General features: G+C 45.8%; 1 protein-coding gene across 2 annotated transcripts in view; it reads right to left on the bottom strand.

The window, feature by feature from the left end:
* Positions 1–21,351, bottom strand: part of TRABD (TraB domain containing) — a 34,352-nt gene extending 13,001 nt beyond the window's left edge. The window contains exons 1-5 of one of the 2 annotated variants that reach the window (XM_048941613.1): positions 21,211–21,351; positions 11,081–11,144; positions 8,673–8,751; positions 5,965–6,131; positions 4,202–4,342 (exon numbers count right to left, since the gene is read on the bottom strand). In XM_048941613.1, the coding sequence (XP_048797570.1) occupies positions 4,202–4,342; positions 5,965–6,131; positions 8,673–8,751; positions 11,081–11,104 (411 nt within the window). In that variant the 5' untranslated portion in view covers positions 11,105–11,144; positions 21,211–21,351. Of the gene's footprint in view, positions 1–4,201; positions 4,343–5,964; positions 6,132–6,262; positions 6,378–8,672; positions 8,752–11,080; positions 11,145–21,210 lie in introns of those variants that run through there. The other variant, XM_048941683.1, reaches the window with a different exon arrangement.
* Between the last annotated feature and the right edge of the window lie 283 nt (positions 21,352–21,634).

Genomic DNA, 21,634 nt, shown 5'->3' with positions numbered 1-21,634 from the left:
CTCAGTGCTTGCCACATCTGCTCAGCATCACAGAAGTGCCTGTCATATAAAAGGTGACAAGCAGCAATGCGTAGCACCAACCAGCAGCGACTGGCCAGTCAGAAGGCGTGGGAATAAAGAGCAAAAAGCAGGAACAATGATAGGAACAAAACACTAAGAGAGTTTGTTAGCAATACCAGATTATTCCATGTCAGATAAGAGAAAGATGACCACAACAGAGTATTAAATCCTGAAGGACCCACTTCACAGCTATAAACACAAAGTGAAGCATATCTGCAAAGAAATTCAACTGCTCAGACAGAGGGATGTGGAGCTACCAGCACATAGGACAGGGAATGTGAAGTAGCAATTCTGTAAGCCCAGTGCTTCACAGTAGGCAGAATGCAAGTAAAATGAGAAGGATTGTCAGGAAAGGAATGGAACAGAAACACATGCTACTGTGTTGTCTTTAGTGGATGAGGGCTGTGAAGACAAAATACTTGAAGGCGTGCACAGAAATATCAAACACATGAGTACGTAGTGTGTTTAATCTCTTCTAGTGAGGCTTGAGAATGGATGAGTGATCACAGAATGGCTTAGGTTGGAGAGGACCTTAAAGATGCCCTAAAAATCCCCATGCTGTGGGCAGGCTGCCACCCACCAGCTCAGGCTGCCAGGGCTCTATCCAGCCTGGCCTTGAACGCCTCCAGGGATGGGGCACCACAGCTCTGGGCAGCTGTGACAGTGACTCACCGCCCTCTGAGCAGAGAATTTCCTCCTAGCACCTATCTAAATCTCCCCTCTTTTAATTTAAAGCAGTCTCCCCCCGCACCTATCACTATCAGATCATGTAAAGTGTAGGACCTGCTCATAAGCTCCCTTCAAATACTGGAAGGCCACAGTGAGGTTTCTCCCCAGGGTCTTCTCTTCTCCAATCTCAATAAGCCCACCTCCCTCTATCTTTCTTCACAGGAGATATGCTTCAGCCCTATGATCATCCTACTGGCCCTTCTTTGGACCCACTTAAACATTTCCACATCCCTTATGTAGTGGGGGCCCCAGACTTGATACAGTACTCCAGATGGGGCCTCACAAGAGCACAGTAATGGCAGACAGTCACTCTCCCTGCAGGCCACCCCTCTGTTGATGCAACCCAGGATACTGTTGGCCTTCTGGGTTGCACACGCACACTGCTGGCTCTGTCCAGCTTTCTGTGATGAAGGTAAGACTACAGGTAATAAAATGGCTAGCATTTTGCTGGAGGCACCAAACAGGATGGCAGAAGAGATGAATGAGGCAAGGTCTGACTACAGGTCCCCACGCTCTTCTCCAGGCATCTACTACTGGCAACTGCCAATGGCCTTCTGGAGCAGACAGCTCTTCCTTCAGACAGCACAGCCGTGCTTATGTTATGTATGGGAATGCAGCCTAAGGAGTGCGGCTTGCAGCTGCTCTGACTGTGTCAGAGGTTACAGATCCAACAGCCTAACTACAGAACTGCAGGCAGAAACAAGCAGCATGTATTTTAGCCCTGTGTTTCTTCAAGAAAACAAAACAAAACAACACTAAATGCCATGGATGTAACCCTGCACAACCACAGCCAGGCCAGCAGAGATTGGAACTCGTTTTGCTACTGCTGCAGGTGCACTGGAGGCTAGCCTTCAAGGCACCAGAGCAAGCAGCCTGTGCAGATCCATATGCATATGGTGCTCTTCACCTACCAATTCACAGTGTCTATTATTTAACAGAAAATTGTGTAGGCTAACTAAGCATGAAGGGCTGTTTTGCACAGCGTAATAACAGCTTTTTCATTGGCCAGAAGCATGATAAAAATCATTACAGTATGTTTCTGCACAGGTACACTCATCCCAGAAGAGTAGGTTAAAACAAGCCCCTTTCAGCTTTTGCTGCCACCAGCCTACTTCTTCCTCTCCCAAAGTTTCCCTCCTTAGAGACAACAACAAGAGAGCAACACAGGGACATAACACAGCTGAAAAGCATGCCCTATTCAGGCAGCCTCATGGCCATGTGAACTCTAGTAGGGACACAGAAGGGACAGCAGAAATGTGAAGCTGAGGAGAAGAGATGACCAAACCAGTCTTACCAGTTTGGTTTAAGCCAACTGCTCAGGTAACACACATTGGAGCCAAATTCAGTCTGCACTTAATGGAAAGCAAACAGTCAGTTCTCTGTAAACCACTGTAAGAATTTTGAAATTCAAAGTGGAGCTGGAGGAAGTGTTTTCTAAACCCCCAACAGATGCTTGACAAGCTGTGAATACCACGGATCCATTGCAAACGTGCAACAGTTTCACATGGACACTCAGCTCAGCTTCCAACTTCAGTGATTAAGCATGAAATCCATTTTCACTGCTTTAGAGCCACAACAGAAAGACATGGCATTATTTTTCTAATTCGATACCCCAGGATGAAAGTTACAAGCAGTTTTAACTTGTGCTGTAACTTTCTGGCCCGATTGCCAGTTCCATCACCGTGAAATGGGGGGGTGACAACTGAAGCAGGCAGAGCAACTTACTCACTGCTTTTCCCCTACTACAAAGCCAAAGACACTAACTTAACACAAGACAGTTGGACTGTTTCCTAGTGCTCCCTATATAACTCACAGTGCAGCAGAATCAAACAAGGGGGACATTTTTTTTGTGGCTGAGCTCATACATGGAGAAATACATTCTTTAAAGGCACAACATCCAAATACTAGCATTTGCATCACTTCTCATGAGAAAAGAGGCTGAGCTGTCACAGTAATGATCCTTGTGTTGTTACTCTGATTTTGGACCCCATACAGCCTGAACAGAGGATCGCTTTCAGTTCTGGTAGGAACTGCTGATAAAAAAGCTGCCAACACGAATCAACATCAAAGGATTTTCTTCTCTGTATGCTACTTATTTTGCAATGTAAGGCATTTTATTTTCATTGTCCTTTTCCAATGTCCTCTTAAAAGAGAAAAACTTTACACAGTAAAAATGGCTGCATTTAGCTTTGATATAAAACAACTTTTTAAAATTTCTTTTTGTAAAACAAAGGCAGCTTCTGTGCTTGTTTGCCAGGTCAAAAGACCCTCAACTGCTCTGTTGTAAAGATGCATTATTTTGGTTACGTGCATCCAAGCAATCCACCTTGCCTAAAATAGATGGATGGATGCAATAACTCACGCAATATGCAGATGTTTTGCAATTTTCCATCCTCTGATTGGACATAAATAAAGAAAACAGGAAAGGTACAGCATTGCCTAACTGTATGAGTCAGAAAGACTGCAGTGAAAGACACAGTGAAACACAAAGACACCATAGATTTGCCCCTAGCCACTCACACACCTTACGTGGATGCACTTTATATTCCTGTGAAGGATGCAATCCTGGGATTTCTCCAATTACATCAATAAAATCATTCCAATACGTAACTACAGCGTATGCACACCACACAACCAAAGTCTGTGAGTTCGTTCACCCAGATGGATGCTGCAAAAGCTTTTGACTTTCCCAAAAATTACTATTCTACATCCCATGACCACTTCAGAATCGACTTAATGCTGTTTCAGTGGGCCTACCTTAAAATTAGTTAAATACAGGCTAATAAGGAAAAACTGAAAACTGAAGGACAACACTTGTTATGCACCCACACATCCAAAACAGTGGCAAACTGCCAGACTAGCAGTAATTCAAATAGTAATCTACTCTTATCTGCCCAGTTTTTTTTAACAGCCTTCATCAAGGCTGTTAAAATAAACAGCTACTCTGTCAATAAGCAGCTACTCTGAAGACAAGTGGAATGGAAATAACCAAAAGCAACACCCTACCAAAAAGGAGGAATGCAACTGAGTAGACTACTACAGACAATAGCAAAAGTAAGCACTCCTGCAGTAGCTGTAATACTGATGCAGATTGTAGGGATAGTAACCGTATCTACATAGATTAGGGGAACACTACAATTAAGTACTCGTGTCCTGGAAGTGGAACAACTGTTAAACACAGGAAGAGCCCTGCTGAGGTCAACACCTGCCTGTACAATTCAGCAGTGCAACTGAAGCCCACAGCACTGCAGCTGAAAACAAAATACCAACTTATGTACAACTTACCACCACCGTGGCATCTTCACCTAGGTAAACACCGCTAAGTTTCCAGCTAGCAGGAATACCTTTTTTAGTTGTAACTCGTATCAGGACTAATTCATCCAGTCTTTAACTCTCACTGTGGAAATCATACCTGCTTTATAGCTTGCTGAAGTTTTTCCAGATTTATTTCTTTGGCTTCTTTTAGTAAAGTCTTCTCATCCATCTTTAACATAGAAACTCTGTACTGGCACAGTTCCACCACAACCACATCTGGCTGCACTTCTTGTATTGTCTGAAAGAGAAGAATGATATGTATTTTTTACACCAGTTTAGGAATGATTGAACAGAATTACAGCCAATGTTGATACTTCCAAGAGAAAAGGGTCTTAAAAGCATATTCCAGCAACCATTTTCAAATAAAATAACAATGAGAAAGCAAGACTTCCCAAAGGAGCTATTTATTGAGAAAAATGAAGAAAATGACAGTGAAATGCCCCAGCTACTGGATGTTTTGGGACAGGAAGAAAGACAACAAAAGAAAATCATGATGAAAGACAACAAAAGAAATCATGTGTGCTTCTTTTTTTTCACACTAGTAATGTCCCTTTACCCACAGCCTGTGACCACTTGAAATTTTACTTAAAAACAAAAACAACAACAACAAAAAACTTTATTAAGAGCCAGAGTTGATTCTGGTACAATATTCCTTCCCTCTTGTGATCCAGAGAATAAAGCCACTCTGAATTGCAGGCTTTGCATAAAGTCCTGTATGAAATAGCTCCCACTTCCACTAGTGCTTCTGACCCATTTGTATTTTTGACTACATTCTCAAGTTATGGGCAGCGTGGTTTTACAGCTCAGTATGACACATCCCAGACACAAAGAAGCCAAGAACTGCAGTTCCTGTTCTAAGGCTTTGCATCCTCTCATCATATCCTCATCACAGTAAGCATACAGTAACACAGAATCACAGAATGGCCAGGGTTGGAAGGGACCTCAAGGATCATGAAGCTCCAACCCCCTGCCACACGCAGGGCCACCAAACTCCATGTTTAATGCTAAACCAGGCTGCCCAGGGCCCCATCCAACCTGGCCTTGAACACCTCCAAGGACGGGGCATCCACAACCTCTCTGGGCAGCCTGCTCCAGCACCTCACCACTCTCTGGGTAAAGAATTTCCCCCTGATGTCCGACCTAAATCTCCCCTCCCTCAACTGAAAACCATTTCCCCTCGTCCTGTAGTTATCAACCCTTTCAAAGAGTCGATTCCCCTCCTGTTTGTAGGCTCCCTTTAGGTACTGAAAGGCTGCAATGAGGTCATCCTGCAGCCTTCTTTTCTCCAGGCTGAACAAGCCCAGCTCCTTCAGCCTGTCTTCATAGGGGAGCTGCTCCAGTCCCCTGATCATCTTTGTGGCTCTCCTCTGGACCCTCTCCAACAGCTCCCTGTCATTTTTGTACTGAGGGCTCCACACTTGGACACAGTACTCCAGATGGGGCCTCACAAGAGCAGAGTAGAGGGAGACAATCACCTCCCTGTCCCTGCTGGCCACTTCTCTTTTGATGGACCCCAGGATACCGTTTGCCCTCCGAGCTGCAAGAGCACACTGCTGGCTCATATAAAGTTTTTTATCTATCAGGATGAAAACACTGAGACTAAGACTGTGCATTTGCTCTTTAGAGGACAACAAATATTTGAGATTGGAGAGCAATGTATTTCATTAAAAAAAAATTACTAAGACGATATGTCTGCCTCCTTGCTCATCCCACCTTGCTGTCAAGTCCTCCAACAGCTCATATGAAAAACAGGATCTAGAGGCTGCAGCAAAGAACAGTCGGACTTCATTCTGCCTTGTGACATTTTTAATAAGTTAACACTAGCAACACGGTGCTGAAAGGCTTCCAATTCAAAACTACCTTCACTACATCCTTTTTGCTGCTGTCACTGAAGTGGGCTGTTCCAACCACGTACACTTTAGAACCGTCCTCGGTGTCGAGCTCAGTCACAGTGCTTGGTAAGGCAGGTTTTTTCTGCCTCTTCTTCATCTTCATCTCCAGAAGAATTTTAAATGCGTCTGCATCAGCTGCGATTGTAAAGACAAAAGAAAAGCACAGATGATTAAGAAATGCAGGTAAGAAAGACAGAAAACAAAAATGTCGCCACTGAACAGCAGAGTAGAGCTAAAAGGCCATTGATTTACCACTGTAATCTTACATTCAATTCTGAGGCTACATCATTGAGAGTGCCACCACTGGAGAGGCTGCCTCCAAGCATGGGTCTCAGTCCAGGTTTCCTACCCTGTGGACACTGGGACAGGTTGTCCACGCAGTTCAGTAAGGGAAAGAGAAGCTGTGTGGCAGGTGAGGCGGACAGAGAAGCAAAGAATACTTAGAAAAGGTATATACTAAATCAGAAAAAAAAAAAGAAAAAAAAAGCATTTCTTCATTTCTAGAGCAAAAATGTTCCTTTTTGGAATCTTATCTGCATAAATGATAGAAACATACGTATAGTGCTACAAGTATGCTGGTAAAGGAACCGGTACACGTTGGACCACATAGGATACCTGCCAATATAAATTTTAGCCTTCTGTGTGACTAACACACCAGAAATCTGTATACAATTGCAAATTAAAACTTAATAGGCATTTGGGTCAGGAAATGTACAATTCTCCCACGGTTTCAACAACAAACTAGGACCACACTGGTATAAAATGAGTTCAGCCCTGTATCAAGCTTGCCATAGAGAACTGAAAGATCTATCAGTTCCACCACTGTTGCTTGTGGAATGCCAGAAAGCCTCATCAACTGAGATAGAGATTTTATACCAACAGGAAATACAGTAACTTCACAAGAGTTTTCTTTAAGCTGTAGGGGATCTTAAAACAAACAAACAAACAAACAAGCCATCAAGGAGGAAAACAGATTTCTGTCTCCATGGCAAGCTGTTGCACAAGTCAGCAGAGAATTAAAGTGGTCCAAAAGCCAGGAATCCCAAAAGAAAAAGGTCAGCATGCACTTCATAAGTGGGATGTCACACACACACACACACACACACAAAATACAGTCTCCTACCACACATTCTCTATTTTTTCATGGCTCTGTTTCAGTCATGCTGCCCCAGATCTGTTCTATAAATATTTCTCTCAAAGGACCACACGTAAAAACCAAAACAGAACCAAATCCACCTCCAACATCCTTCTTAGTTAGCATTTTAGAAGCCCACTACTACATTGTTAGTACTCAAGAACATGGCATGCTGTAATCAGTATGGTCTGATCTGCTGGCAAAGCTGATGCTAAGGAGGCAGAGAGGAAGACACAACTGTAAAAAGAAGGAGCACTGCTGCATTTGTAGTGCTCAGCATCATCAAAGCAGCTGTTTAGATCAACCAAAATCTACCTAATCATATATATGGTCTACGAGAGCAGTCAAAAGTGGGTACCTAGGGAAGAGTGTAAGAGTCAGGAAAGCACGCACGGTGCTTTCTCCAAAAGATCTCCTTGCCTCCAACCGTTTATGGCTCAGATTACCTGAACTGAAAGTGGTTTCTGCATATTCAGTAATCCTTAAAGGATTTCCATTCTGTTAATTTTTCAAGCCTCCACCTCAAACACACATTCAGAGCTGAACAGAATGATGTTTCATGTGAAAAAAAAAAAAAGCTCTCATAACAGCAAAGTAACAGACGTTATCAATTAAGGATATACTCAAGAAAAACATTCTCAGGAATGGGTTTTTTTTTTGTTTGTTTGTTTTTTGTTTTGTTTTTTGAAATGAAGCCAAGTTCTAAATCTGGAGAAAAAACTCTCACAAACTAATCTGCTTCTATAGGTCTCAATTCTTCTTTAGGCTTTTCCCATAGCTTTACTTAGTGCTCAGTTTGCTCCCATGATTGTTTCTTCTCAAAGCTGTGGTCATTCAGCAACTTCAGCATTAGTCAGGTTGCACTCAATCTGCCCTAAGGTGGATCTCAGTCCATTACTTGCCAGAAAGCACAACCTGAACGTCCCCATTAGTTCAAAAGGGAGGATTGCATATACTAGTGTCACAATGCTGTATCAATAAACAGAAAGCAAATGCTAAGAAGCATTTGTTCTTCTCCTCCTCAGAGAGGAATGACTGTCATCATCTGATCCTCCTCACTGAAAGGTAAAGGCTGATACTTCTCCCAGTCTTCACAAGACAGTTTTGGCTGAAATATTCCTATTCTCATATCCTGCAGGCATGGCCTTCCTATCCTATTCTTATTCCTATTCCAAAAATAATCATTATGGAGTGGGCAAGGTTTTCCTTCTGTTACAACTGATTCAACATTGTAACACTAGATGTCAAAAGAAGGAGCCAAATGAGTGCTTATCTATCTTTGACGCAACAAACTTAAGACAGCATGTGTTAAATAAAGCAATCTACACTCTTGTGAAAGCACGAAAGCAGCAAAATGGCCACCATCGCTCTTTTCAAATGTGCTTTATGCAGTCGGGCCTTCCTACTAATCACAAACAGATTAAGCCAACATGATCTCATTCACAGCGCCCTTTGGCCTTATTAGGTAAGGAAAAGGCACGGACATTGGGGTTAACAGCTTCCAACATGACACACCCTCCCCAGCCAAACCAGAAACATACAGATACTCTGCGATACACTTGAGGTTTCCTTTGGGCCATCTTCTGGTACGTCAGAGGAAGACATTGGATCTGCAGCAGCCTGTATGAAACAAATTCAAAAGGAAGCTGGAAATTATAACGAAATGCTTTAATGCATCTTTGCTCTTGCGGGTTTGCTTGATTTGAGCCTACGTGCAATATTCAAGCAACTAGATAATTAAAGCAGTGTCAACAGTGCAAAACATCCGTGGCTTTACAACTGACGAGAGACGATAACTTACACCTGACACAAAGTTAAAGAATGTCTGACTTTGGAAGAAACCAGACAGATTTACAGTAACCCTAATGGTGATATAAAGATTTCTGTGTTGGAAACCAAAACGTGCACTGATTATTCCACTTTTAGGACAGCATATTTCTTTTAACTACAAGTAGTCAGCATTAATTTCGTCATTCTTGACAGACTAATAGCTCTCAAGTATACACAGGTCCATTCGTGAAGAGTCTGCCCAGATATTTCATACTGTTAGGGTAAGTTAATGCACAGCAGGCAGACTCAGCCTTACAAAATCTGGGCATATACTGACTTTCATATGCAGCAGAAATCAGTCAGAAGGATGTGAAATTAAGTGTTTCCATGTTTTTGCCCGCTAAAGGATGAGAAGGCATGGAGAAGATTTCCAAAGACTGTCTATAAAATATTATCACTCCAAGTATATATCATAGCTTTCACTTGAGAAAGCATTCTTACTTGTAACTAGCATGCAGTTTTAAAAACCCTTTCATAAAATTCAAACAATTTACTCTGTGCCATCCAAGCTGGAAAAACAGCTGGTAAAAATGAAGGCTTAAGGACTCAGAACACTCAACCATAAGCCACTTTTAGGCACCTATATTAATTCTAAGCTCAATCAGGATGATTACTGGGAGAATTTGAAGTTATTTAACAACACTAAGTCAAATAGTTAGAAAGGATGTGAATCCATAATCATTTAAGTACTTTCCAAACAAAAGGCAATATCAAAGTCAGCAAGCAGGTGGCCAAACTCTCCTGAAGGATGGCAGCTTTTTAGCTAGTGACCAACATCATTAAACTTCCTACTTAACCTGGCAAGCTTTAAACAGGACTGTGCAAAGCACATACCATTGCTAAGAGTTTCAACAAGAGTAATTTCTTCTCACACTCCATTGTTTCAGACAGCAATTTTTAGATAATAAATCTTATGTGCATTACTGTGGCCCCACTGAAGGTAAGGCAAAATTTATTACTGCATTTCCTGGAGTAAGACCAAGAAGTACAATGGGTCTACAGTACTAAGCTGACAGCATTTGCAACAACACACCATCCTCTCACTGCAAGGCAGTGCCTGTTCATGGACAACAGCAAAGTGGAATGGTGCTGCAAATTGGAATTACACTCTCAGATTTAATTAAACATCAGCTCAGCTTTTGATCACAACATATGGCCTGACTACTGTTTGCATACCTCAATCTAGTCACAAAAACATTTTGGGAGATACTTCAGTGTAACAGAGAATTAGTTCTGTCACTTCTGCTGGCTTTATTATTGTAACGAGCCTGCTTTCCACTCTCTCCTCCCCCCACCCCCTCCTTTTTTTGTTTTTTAAAAAGTTAACAAGACACAGAACACGTGAACCAACACTTCCTAGCAAAAAGTTCAACTAAACTTCCCTTATTGCACTGGAAAAATATACAAAAGAATAAAAGGAATGGAACTAAGAACAAAAAAAACATCAGAGCTTAATTTGGCAAGGTACATAAACTATGTACAGTGGAAATCATTCATATATGAAGGCTGTTCCGAAAGTTATGCCTCCTATTTTGTGATGTTGGCTCATGACATCATAGGTGGATTTGGTGATATGGCAGTAGAGGTTGAACCTTCCTGCCAATATTCCGTTGGCAGAATAACTTTGTTGCCACATACAGCAGCAGTCAGACAAATGGCATCTGACCTGCAAATGTGTGTGAAGAAAAGGTGTGACAATGAATTCCTCCATGTGGAAAAAACAGCACTCACTGACATTCATCACTGCTTGCTGAGCTACAGACCAAACAGTGGATGTGAGCTCAGCCAGGTGGCAGGTGGTGCATTTCAGCAGTGGGTCACCTCCACTGTGCAGGTTTTTATAAGCGTGGCATGCAGGCTCTTGTTCATCACTGGTTAAAAGGCGCAGCAAATGGTGGTGACTATGTTGAAAAATAGTGTTTTGTAGCTGAGCATTTGCTCTAGATGTGGCAAAGCAATAGCAATGAGCCCTTCACTCCTCCGGTTTTAAAGGGGTGTCATGTTTGTAGCCCTGGTACCCGACTTTGCAGATTTTCCCTATGAAAGAATAGAGCTAACTTAGAATCTCAGCCTTTCCTTCCATTACACTGAGAAGAAAACCTTCAACTCCAATTCCTACCTCAGGCTGTTGCTCCTCTTGCATCCCTGGAATGTAGGCTTAATTTTCACCAATCTCACAAGAACTGCAAAAAGTAAAAGGAATGGATGAGAATCATAAATTGATTACAAAACCCATAACATTCATTGTTATGAATTCTCCTGTACCAAGAGAAGGGCTGGAAACAGAAGCAGCTCTACAAACACTTTGACAGAAGCTGTAGAAATAAGAACAACAAACTTAACATGTTCAAACGTCACCTTTTCAACTCTGCAGGAAAAAAAAGTCACCACAACGTCAGCAGGGTAAAGCTGCCTTGTCTCATTAATCCAATTTTTGAATTGGCTCTAAAGCCAGAACATAGCCTTTGTTTTCCACACATTCTGAGAATATGTGGAACAAGAACAAATTTCATGGGAACTCTGAACTTTTTTTTCTTATATTCTGCAAAATTGCTCTTTTCATCCAGTTCATTCATAAGCAGTCTAAAATACAGCGGCTGTCAAAAAGGTTTCAGTAATAGCAAAAATCTTGCTCAACTAGGTTAGTAGCTCTATGTCATCCAAATGAGGTATGATTTTAAGATAATTTAATGTAAATTTTTGAAATTGTCTGCATTTCATCACAGCAAGGGACAGAAAAGCTGTCTCAGTCTTAATAATCAACTAGGGAAACAGACACATTATCTGGTCAGTGTCACGTTATCACATACAAGTTCACAAATATGTCAGGGCCAGGACATCAGAAAAGGCACATTTATGTGAAAAAGCTGGGAAGTGGGTTTACAGATCTTTGGTTTCCATTATTTGTTTCCATTCTGCTTTTTCTGCTTTAAGACTCATTCTCCTGCACGTATTCTCCAAGTTCAGAAGTTATCCCTGAAGCCAGCAAAGCTCTACGACTTGACCGATAGCACCCTAAGGGGATTGCACAAGATGCTGAACTTGTGATTCATTCTGCTTATTCTCACTATGATCCCCACTAAACAGCAAAGCACTTGCAGAAGAAAAAAAAGAAAGTAAGGTATTTTGGGTTACCTCCCTCTGACCCATTCTGTACATGCCAACAGTGTTGTTACACCACAGAGAAGTTTTACTGCTTGTGTTGGGCAGCTCTGCACACACTGGAGACACCTTGCTAGGTTTTATCAGATTTCCCCCTTCCCTCATCCCTCTGCCTGAGTAGGCAATGAGCAATGACACTGCTCAAGACATCTTGTTCTTCCCCCGACACATGCATCTCAGACACTGTCAGGCAGACAGCAATTGTGACCCCTTATCTGCCCAACACATTTCAAGCCCTGCTGCCAAGGGACACGTTTGGTTCCTGCCCCACTGGGAGGAAAGCTGCTGGGGCCTGGTGGCTGCTTGCATGCAGCAATGGTAGAAAAGATTCCCCTCTGCCAAATGCAAGATTTTCCTGAGTTTGATCAGCACTCTGCCCTGGTTTCCAGCAAGTTTTTGAAGCGAGTTGTACTGCTTTCTAGCTTTGCTTAAAAGACATTTCTATAAAAAGAGTGCTTGGCTGAGCAGCAAGCAGCACGCACGTGTAATTTGGGCAGCTGGCACCTCTCCCTCTGCGTGGTATGGAGCGGCTCCAGCCATTCACGCTTTGGCACTGCCTGTGCTCATGGCCCAGCAAACAGGAGGGGACAGCTGTGGGGCAGGTGAGACAAACTCCACACAACCAAGAGCCTGGATTCTGCCACTCTTCGGAGCGAAAGCTCCATGAAGGTAAAACTGCGACCCTGCCTTTTCCTTTCTAAGGGGTCAAGTGCAAAAAAGCCAAGTGTCAGAGCAAGCTGGAAGGGTAAGTGAAGCCAAGTAGCACTTCTGTGCTACACAGTTTTCAAGATGTCTGTGCAAGCCCAGCCAAGCGGCCCTGGGCAGACACACAGCCCAGCGACAGTCCAGCCAGGGCTCCTGGTGGCACAGCAGCCCGTCCTCACGCTGTCCTCCCTCAGCACGACCAAGCCAGGCTGGAAATACCCCACTTCCCCTCCCCATGGCCTTTCAAGCTCAGGTGAACAAATACCTGCACAAACAGCTGAGGCAGCAAAGCTGAAGGGACTGTATGGAGCAGGCATGTGAAGTCAACACTGTTCTCTTAAAGAAAAAACAAACACACCACACAACGTGTTCGGCTACATCACTTCAGGCTGCACTTTGAAATTCAGCTCTGAAGTTTAAATTGAATAAAGCGCGTTTTTCTGGCAGTAGAGCTTAAACACAAACTGCAGTTCTAGGCTCAGCTGAAGGTCTGCCTGGGTTTGAAAACATGTCTCTTATCGACAGGAGTGCTGTTAAAAATAGTAATCTGAAAGTTTCAGTTAAAGAGCAAAGTTCTAGACAGAAGCACCCAGTGATTTTCCATCCACTAAGTGACATTTTAGAAAGCTTTACCCCCTTCTCACCACAGGGTGAGTGATGTGTACAATACTGGAAAGAACGCTTCTCTGAAGTTTGCTTGTGAAAATAAGTACTCTGCATTTTTAACCTGAGACATGCCATCTTCAGAGGAATCAAAGGTGGTCAGCACAGCTCCCAGCTCCAGCAAAGCAGGACTCCAGACTCTGCAAAGACCCCATGGCACAACAACATGAGCATGAGACAACCTGCTGCTGCTGTCTTCCAGATGGTCCTTCAGTGCTTAGGTCTGCTCTTCCACCAGAAGTACAGCTTCCATGAAGACCCATTTCTGAATCTCCCCCACACACTTAGGAATTCAGATTATTCAATCTTATTAAGAAAATCCTTGCAACTGGCTGGCAACAGCAAACTGAACAACTGCCACGAAAACTTGAATGCATTCAAGCTCTTGCTTAGTGCAAGCAAGAACAGGCACAAAACACTTCAATACCAGGGGAACAGCTGGTCAGTGTCCTCCACAACACAGGGGAAAAGATGTAAGTTCTAGCAACTGCTCAGGGATCTTGGAATCCAGGCTGACCTCACTCATCCATGTGGAAAATTCATCACCTCTGCATATCTATGTACATCTTCAAAGATATCTGCATCCCACAATATTTGAAATGTTAATCTTGAAACCTCTGAGAAAGGACTACATGTTCTTTGCTGTTATACAGATAGGGAACTGAAGCATGTGAATCTGCAAGCACTTCCTCCCACTGTGTCCAATGGCAAGACAAAAGGTGCTGATTCAGATCAAAGCCCAGCCAATGTGGGTAACAAAGCCGTAAGTCTGTCAAATCAAGCTCTGTACTTGCTAACCTGTAGGTGAATGTTAAACAAACCTGGCAGGGAGGTTGGAGTTTTGCTCATTAGGAGGGATATCTGCACAGCATTGCCTCTGTGAAAAAAGGGTCACTGAAGATGAGGGGGAGGGGAGTGGAAGGGCTGTAGAAGAGGATGTGGGCAAAACCTGCCAGGGAACAGAGGGAAATTGAACCACAAGATGTAAAGCCATAGGCAAAATAAGCTGTTTGGACAGTTCTTTACCATGATCTGTAATACGCACACTGCTACATCTCATTACCTCAAGTTCCTCTGGTTACCATGGGATTTGGCAGAAACATGCAAAGCTGACTGAAATCTTCTCTTCCAGCTACTTCACAGGCCATTAAGAGGTCCCCACAGTTTAAGTTATGCACTGAAAATGTGAACTAAGATAGTGCATTTCTTTCAGACAAAATGGGAGATGGAGAGAGATTCTAGACGCGAGACAGCAAGTAATTGTCTTGCTCTTATCTACCAGAGACTCCCTCACCCTGGGACACAGCCTTCCTGCTGGCAGCACTGCCGGGAGCTCCTGGAGCCAGAAGAAACAAGACAGAGCCTGATCTGGTGCTTTTCAACCAGCAAGTCTGGGTTTTGCCTCCACTGTTTTTCCTGAGAGCTCTACTTGACAACTGAATACCTGATTCAATCTTTTTTTTTTTTTTTTTTTAAACCCTAGGGGCCTCCATTCACCAGGTACTTTAAAAAACCATTCTTCATGTATACACCTATGAGCAGACAAAGCCCTTCACTCAAGTCTGAAGATGTCTAGGCACCACTACAGTAATGTTTGAGAACACCTCCTGAAATCAACACCTTGGCAGGCACCGATTCCTACTGAGGCCTTCTCCTTGTGGCAGCACAAGCAGGGTGGCCATTCACACAGACAGCAGCACCAGGGAGCAGGGTTGATGCTGCTCCCCTACACCTGGGGGATTACTTCTTCCTCCTTCCCACCCCAACTCAGGAAAGCTGTACAACATTCTCCAGCAGTGCCACTACTCCTCCTGTGCTGACAAAGGCACAGCGAGGAAGTGCTCCCTGCCACGCCATTTCACATCAACCCTCCAGCTCTCACCGGGTAAAACAGCTCCAGCAGAGCTTTGGGAAACCCACTGATGAACCACTGCTCACTGAGCAGCCTCAGCTGACAGAAGCGCTTCGGTTCTAGCTGCATATTTAGACACGTTAAACTCTTAGCCCTCAGTTTCAAAGAGACATAGGGTACACTCACGAACCAGGGGTGCTTTCACGATCATTTACAGGCTCTAGAACACAGGCTGCCATTAAAGAGCAAGTGCCCTGTCTCATTTTATTTCAATTTCTTACCCTGGTGAGAAAATTCAGACACAATACAGGGCAGAAAGTTGGTCCTTAAGGTGTCCTCCTGCTGAATGTCTCATCTACATTTGCCTCCTTCAGGCAGTGATTCAAGTGAATCAATCACAAAGCTTTTTTAAAAGCTCTCACATACCTCTATACAACAAGCTAGTCAGCTACTCTTTAAAAAGACTTTTATTGAATATTTTGTTCCTTCTGAGATAGACAGAATCAGAAACAGCATTTGTTTTCCTCAACTTGCTGACACTGCAAAAGGGAAAAAGTACTTCACAGCCTTATGTAGTTGTTCTGTATTGTCTGTGCTGCAGGGAGATTGTCAGAATAAGAACACTAAGAGCCACAGAACTTCTACAATTTGTTTCACACTTTATTGAAAGAGAAAGGCAACTCGTGTTTGGTTTTTCCTCCGCTTGAACAAATCTGTTTATACCACTGCTTTAAATGCTTCCAGTATTCAGTAGCATTGAGGAGGGTGGGCATCCACACCTCTCAATGTAGGGAACGTTAATCCTACAACCTATGACACGATATTATTACATGTGCTGCTTTGTTTTACATACCCAAACTAAGACATATGAATATCTAAGTACACCTATAGATCATACCTGTGGGAGATAAAGTTCAGAGCCTCCTGGAGCTTTCCAAGCTTTTCAGATTCGCAATGTGAATTTTCTGTTGTTTCTACCCGTGCTTCCAAAGAAAGCTGCCCTCCCTCTGCAGCTCTGGGCAGCACCTCCTCACAACACCCTACCAGCACAACTCAGCCCTGCCCAGAGGCACTGTGTGAAGTGCAGGGCTTGGGCTAAGGGCTGAACCCGCTTACGTAGCCAGCTGCCAAGTGACAGCGAATCAGTACACCTCGTACCTGCTATAACCAAGCAGAGCTGGCCTGTATGGGACTCCAACCGCAGGCACAGGCTCCTGACCAGACCTGCAACACAATATCCCTCACCAGAAGGCTTTTCTGCTCCTCAGACACAGCAGCACAAACATACTGACATCTAAACACTTGAAGTGTGCTGCCCTCCTTTCACAGCCTAAAGCTGCTGTTCCTCTAGCAATGGGATCTAGCCTGGCTCTATAGCCAGCATGCTTGATTCACAGCATGCACTGCATGGGCGTATCGCATTTGAATGCCACAACCCACCAACAAGACAACTACGCTCTCTCCCACTGACACACCACTGCACTTGTTACTGTCTGGAATGCCTACAAAGCACCTTCTACATCTCACGTTCATCCCTCTACAAAGGCTGAATCAATCAGTAGATACAGGCTTGTTTCAGTAGCGCCTGCTTCCGTTGCGGCAGATGAAGTATTTAAGATTGATGAGACACTTGCCAAGCTTATGTGCAGGAATCACAGTAGTGTTTACAAACAAACTAACGCTGGCTCCAAAGGGTGTCTCTTTTCTCTATTGATAGACCGCTCGTACTCAGAAAGATGCATCAGCAGGAATCTGACAGCCAAATAATGCAACAGCCACAAATGCAGGAATTGGAACTTATTTCAAAACCACCAAGGTGACCTGCTTGACATAGTGCACATATTTCTTTGGCACAACCCACGCCTTTGAAACTCAACTGAGCAACTGGTTCTGTGATCACAGATGGTTGGAGATCGCGGGTCTGGTTTCTCATGAATCAGAAGTTTATAAATTTCAGAATACAGATTCTACCCTTTGAGCATGAATGAGAAGTTCCTGCAAAATCATCCACCCAGATGCAGGCACTTGCACAGCAAAACCACTGTGCTTCTGCACACTTTAGAACTAAAATAAAGGAATGCAGCTGTGACTTATTTCAAAGGAGGTACTGGACTGGGACATTGATACATTGGACAAACTTTTATCTGATGTGCTGAGAACACAATCTATCATTCTTTATCCCTGAAAGAGAAGGCATTGTCATCTTTGTGTTTTCAGAAATGATAGCTATTGCACTGACTAGGGCTACTCACTGAACTGAGTGGATACGAGACAAGGTAGTCCATAATGCTTACGTGGAGTGGACTGAGCATGGACAACAGGATAAATCCATACAGCTTGAAGGGGCTATAAAGAGATTGCTGATTTAGAAAAATGGAGCAGAAAGACCAAAGCAGTGTAGGCCAAGTCTGGTCAGCTGCCCCAGAACTCATACCATCCCAGAGCCTACGCATTAACCCAAGTTAATTTTCCGTTTTATTCAGATATGAATCATCTGGATTCAGGGAAGATTTGGAACCAAAACTACCTTAACAGACTCTCCTATGATCAGCAGATTGAGATAAGATATCCATTCAGCACACCTCCTCCCTCCAGGCCATTCAAAACAGTCAATCAACCAAACAGTACTTTTGGTCCTGGGAAACTCTCAGCAAAGAGCAACAGAGAAGCTGCACAGCTTCTGCATGGACAGCTCTGGTAAGCCCCACAAGAAGCAGTGCTTTCACCCACTTCATTCATTACCTACACACAGCCAGCAAGGGAGGTGGGAAGTGAAGTTCTGCTACGGCCATCTGCAAAACAGCTGCACGAGCCTTCTCAAAGCCTGTGTTTTTGTCTACTCCCGTGTAGACACGTGCCAGTGGCTGTGTGCTGATGCACTCAGGAACTGGGTCCTAAGAATACTGGCAGACGCTATCATTCATTAATTTTATTATGAACACTTAAATGCCCTCCTTATGATGGTAAAATTGAGGTTTTGTAGAACAAAATTTTCCCAGCTGCCAAACACACTACTTATCAGTGCTCTTCTGCCTGACCCTTCCACCCCAGTCTCCAAACAGCAGTCAAGAACAAAGTGATGGACTCATTTCCAAAACGCTGAGGCGATCACAAAAGCTGAAAACACTGCTATGTGACACTCGCTCACACGGTAGCAACAAGGCAGGAGACACAACTCTCAATGCAGCAGGGAACTGGAGAACCAGCGTCAGGTTTCAGGACACCCAGACAAAGCACCAGGAATGCCTATTAATCCCAGCCCAGCAGCCCCAGAGGCAGGAGCCCCGCACCAACACCAGGAACACACAGCAACTAGGGAAGCCATCCTGCTGCTGCGCTGCTCACTGACTGCGTAAAGCAGCCTGAAGCCAGCCAGTAATTGAAAAACAGATACTCCCTCCAAAGATTATTGCTATTTCTGTTCCTATCTGCCACCCTCAAGAAGCAAAACCCCTCCCCTCAGCAATTCCTGACCCTGTTTCTTCACACGCAGGCCTTCCACCAGGAGCTATTTCACCATCCTGCTGAAGGATGGCTCCTGGTTGTGCAACACAAGGACTACAAATCCCAGTGAGGTACAACCCAGCCTCCCTGCACAGCACACAGGGAGAAAATGGTCTCTTGTTTCAACCTTTATCAGCATTTGCTGCAGCCCAGCTCTCGCTGCCTCTCACTCCCCTCCTGCACAGACACACACCTCTCGAGGCAGATGTGCAGTGCTATGCTACCCACACAGACAAGGTGTTCTGCAGACAGCCTGCAGGGCTGAAGTAGGAGACAGAACTCCTGGAGCTTCAGGGCTGTTTCCTGCAGCACGATATGTGGTGTCATCACCACGTCCCAGTTTGTATGTGCAGAGACGCTCAGTCCCTGCATCCCCCAGTGAATCCAATCACAATGCCTAGCACATCAACTGGAGGGGGAAGAAAGAAAAAGGAAGGAGGGGAAAGAAAAAACACACTCTGTAACCTAAATAAAATATATTATTAATATTATTGAGAAAGGGAAGAGTGTCACTGAACGTTTTCATATAATGTTAACTATTCTGGCTAACGCTGAAAGTTATCCATCTCAAAGTCATTTTGCAGACTGTGAATAAAAAGAAAAAAACCTAACACCCTACGAGTTTACAAGCCCTAGCATGTAAGTGCAGTACCACCTTGTTCACAGCACCTCAAATAGGAGCAGCCCTTCATGAAAACACTCAATAACTGAAGGTTTGACCTCAGATTTGTATCAGAAACCTATCTGCAGCCACCAGCCCAGTAACAGCCACCACTACCAGACCACACCAGTGAGATCACAGAATCACAGAATCACCCAGGTTGGAAGGGACCTCAAGGATCATGTAGTTCCAACCCCCCTGCCTAGCACGGCCACCAAACATACACATTTAGATCAGGTTGCCCAGGACCCCGTCCAACCTGGCCTTGAACACGTCCAGGGATGGGGCATCCACAACCTCCCTGGGCAGCCCGTTCCAGGGCCTAACCACTCTGGATCGCCCTGGGAGACAAAGGGTGCTCTGAGCAGCAACTGTGGCAGGTCAGGGGGAGCTGCAGGACTCCCCATTACAGCCAGTGAAGCACGGGCTGCGATGGCACATCAGACAGCTGCAGTCCCACACCACTCCAGTACATCTGCTCCATTCTGATCTCTGCCCTTCTCTCTTTTCTTCCCCCATTTTCTAGGGCTGCCCGAGATCTCTTTCGTCACTTTTGCTACGCAGCAAATAAGAACCTTCTTTTTTCTTTCTCAAAAGTGCTACTGAAAGAAAAAACAACAACACCCAGGTGAGTCTTCCAGAAATAAGATGCCAATACCAGTGTGCGCTATTCACAGCTGTGGTAGTGGCAGCAGCGATGTTTCATTATATTTACCACATGGAAGAGAGACTGCACTAATAGCTCCGACTCCCCTGCCACCGCGCTGAGTAATGTCTGAGCCTACAGCTACAGGGTGCCAGGCACCGCTGAGGCTGGCTGACAAACTCACAGCCAGCAACTCAAGTCACCAAAACCTGAAAGTCTGCAGCATGCCTCAAACAGCAGGGCGCAAAGGCCATGACCTAACCCAGCAGTTTCAGCTGACAAACTCACGTAGCTTAAGCCAATTTTCTTCCCCAGCTGCGTAAGGCTTACCGCCTTCCTGCGACACAGCAGTGCGAACCCTGAAACCTGACCACGTTCCCTGTTGCTTCTCTGTCGGTTTCCATGAGGGCGCACGGGCTGGAGAGCAGCGCCGGGCACCCACGCAGCGGGGGAAGCGAGGGCATTGCAGACCCGCTATCCAGGCCAGCAGGCACCCCTTGCCTCTCCTACGGCCACGCGGTGCTACCCAACAGAACCACTGCCCTCTTCCCGGGAGCCAGCCCCAAACCAGCACGTTCCCTCCCTGCACACCAGCACGCACCAGCACGCACCGGCAGGCAGGCAGGCAGGCACAGACCGCGCTCAGCACTCCTATTTTCCAGCCTAGGTTCACCGTAAGTCCGCAGGGGCGCAGCCCATATTTCACAGCCGCCGCGCGCACAGCGCTGACGACCCGACGAAGTCACGAGCTCCGAGAGAGGAGCCGAGAAGCGGCCATATCAGGGCACCGCCTCATCCCTGCCGCCCCGGGGCCGCCTCCCCCGGCCCGGCGCCCCGCTCCGCTCCCCGGACTCGCGGCCGCGCGGCAGCGGCCTGGCGCGGAGGCTGCCGGAGGGGTCCGGTGCGGCCTCCCCTCTACCCCCGCGCACCTGGAGGAAAGCCGCTCCGCCACCGCCCCTCCGCCTCCGGGCGCTGCCCCGCACCGGCTCGGCCCCAAAACGGCCCCGGCGTGGCGCGAGCGGACGCCGCGGCCGCCCCGGCGGCTCCGACACTCACCCTCTCGCTCGCGAGCTCGGTGCGAGCCGCCCGGAGGCGGCAGGACCGCGGCCGGCCGAGGCGCTGCGGGAGAAGGAGGCGGCGGCGCGGAGCTCCGGCACCGGGCGCGTCGGTCGGGCAACGTGCGGCATCAGTCATCGGCGCGGGGCGGGCCGGCGGCGCGCGGCACTCTGGGGGCTGCAGTCCGCCAGCGCTTCCGGCCCCGCGGCGGGAGGCGGCGGCGGAACCGGGCGGAGGACTACGGCTCCCAGGGAGCAGCTCCGCTCGGGCTCGGCCGGGGTGAGCGCCGCGCGACCGCGGTTTCGGGCAGCCCGGTCAGAGCTCGTCGCCGTGTGGGGCTCCGGCCGCGGTTCCCGCGTTGCGCCGCTGCGCGGGTCCGTCCGGCACCCCGTGAGCGGGGTCCGCTGCTGGGAGGAGGCACGCG

This window comes from Lagopus muta, chromosome 1 (assembly GCF_023343835.1).
Source record: "Lagopus muta isolate bLagMut1 chromosome 1, bLagMut1 primary, whole genome shotgun sequence".
Taxonomy (NCBI): Eukaryota; Metazoa; Chordata; class Aves; order Galliformes; family Phasianidae; genus Lagopus; species Lagopus muta.
Note: the sequence above shows the minus strand (reverse complement) of the source record. Positions and strands in the feature narration are given on the sequence as shown.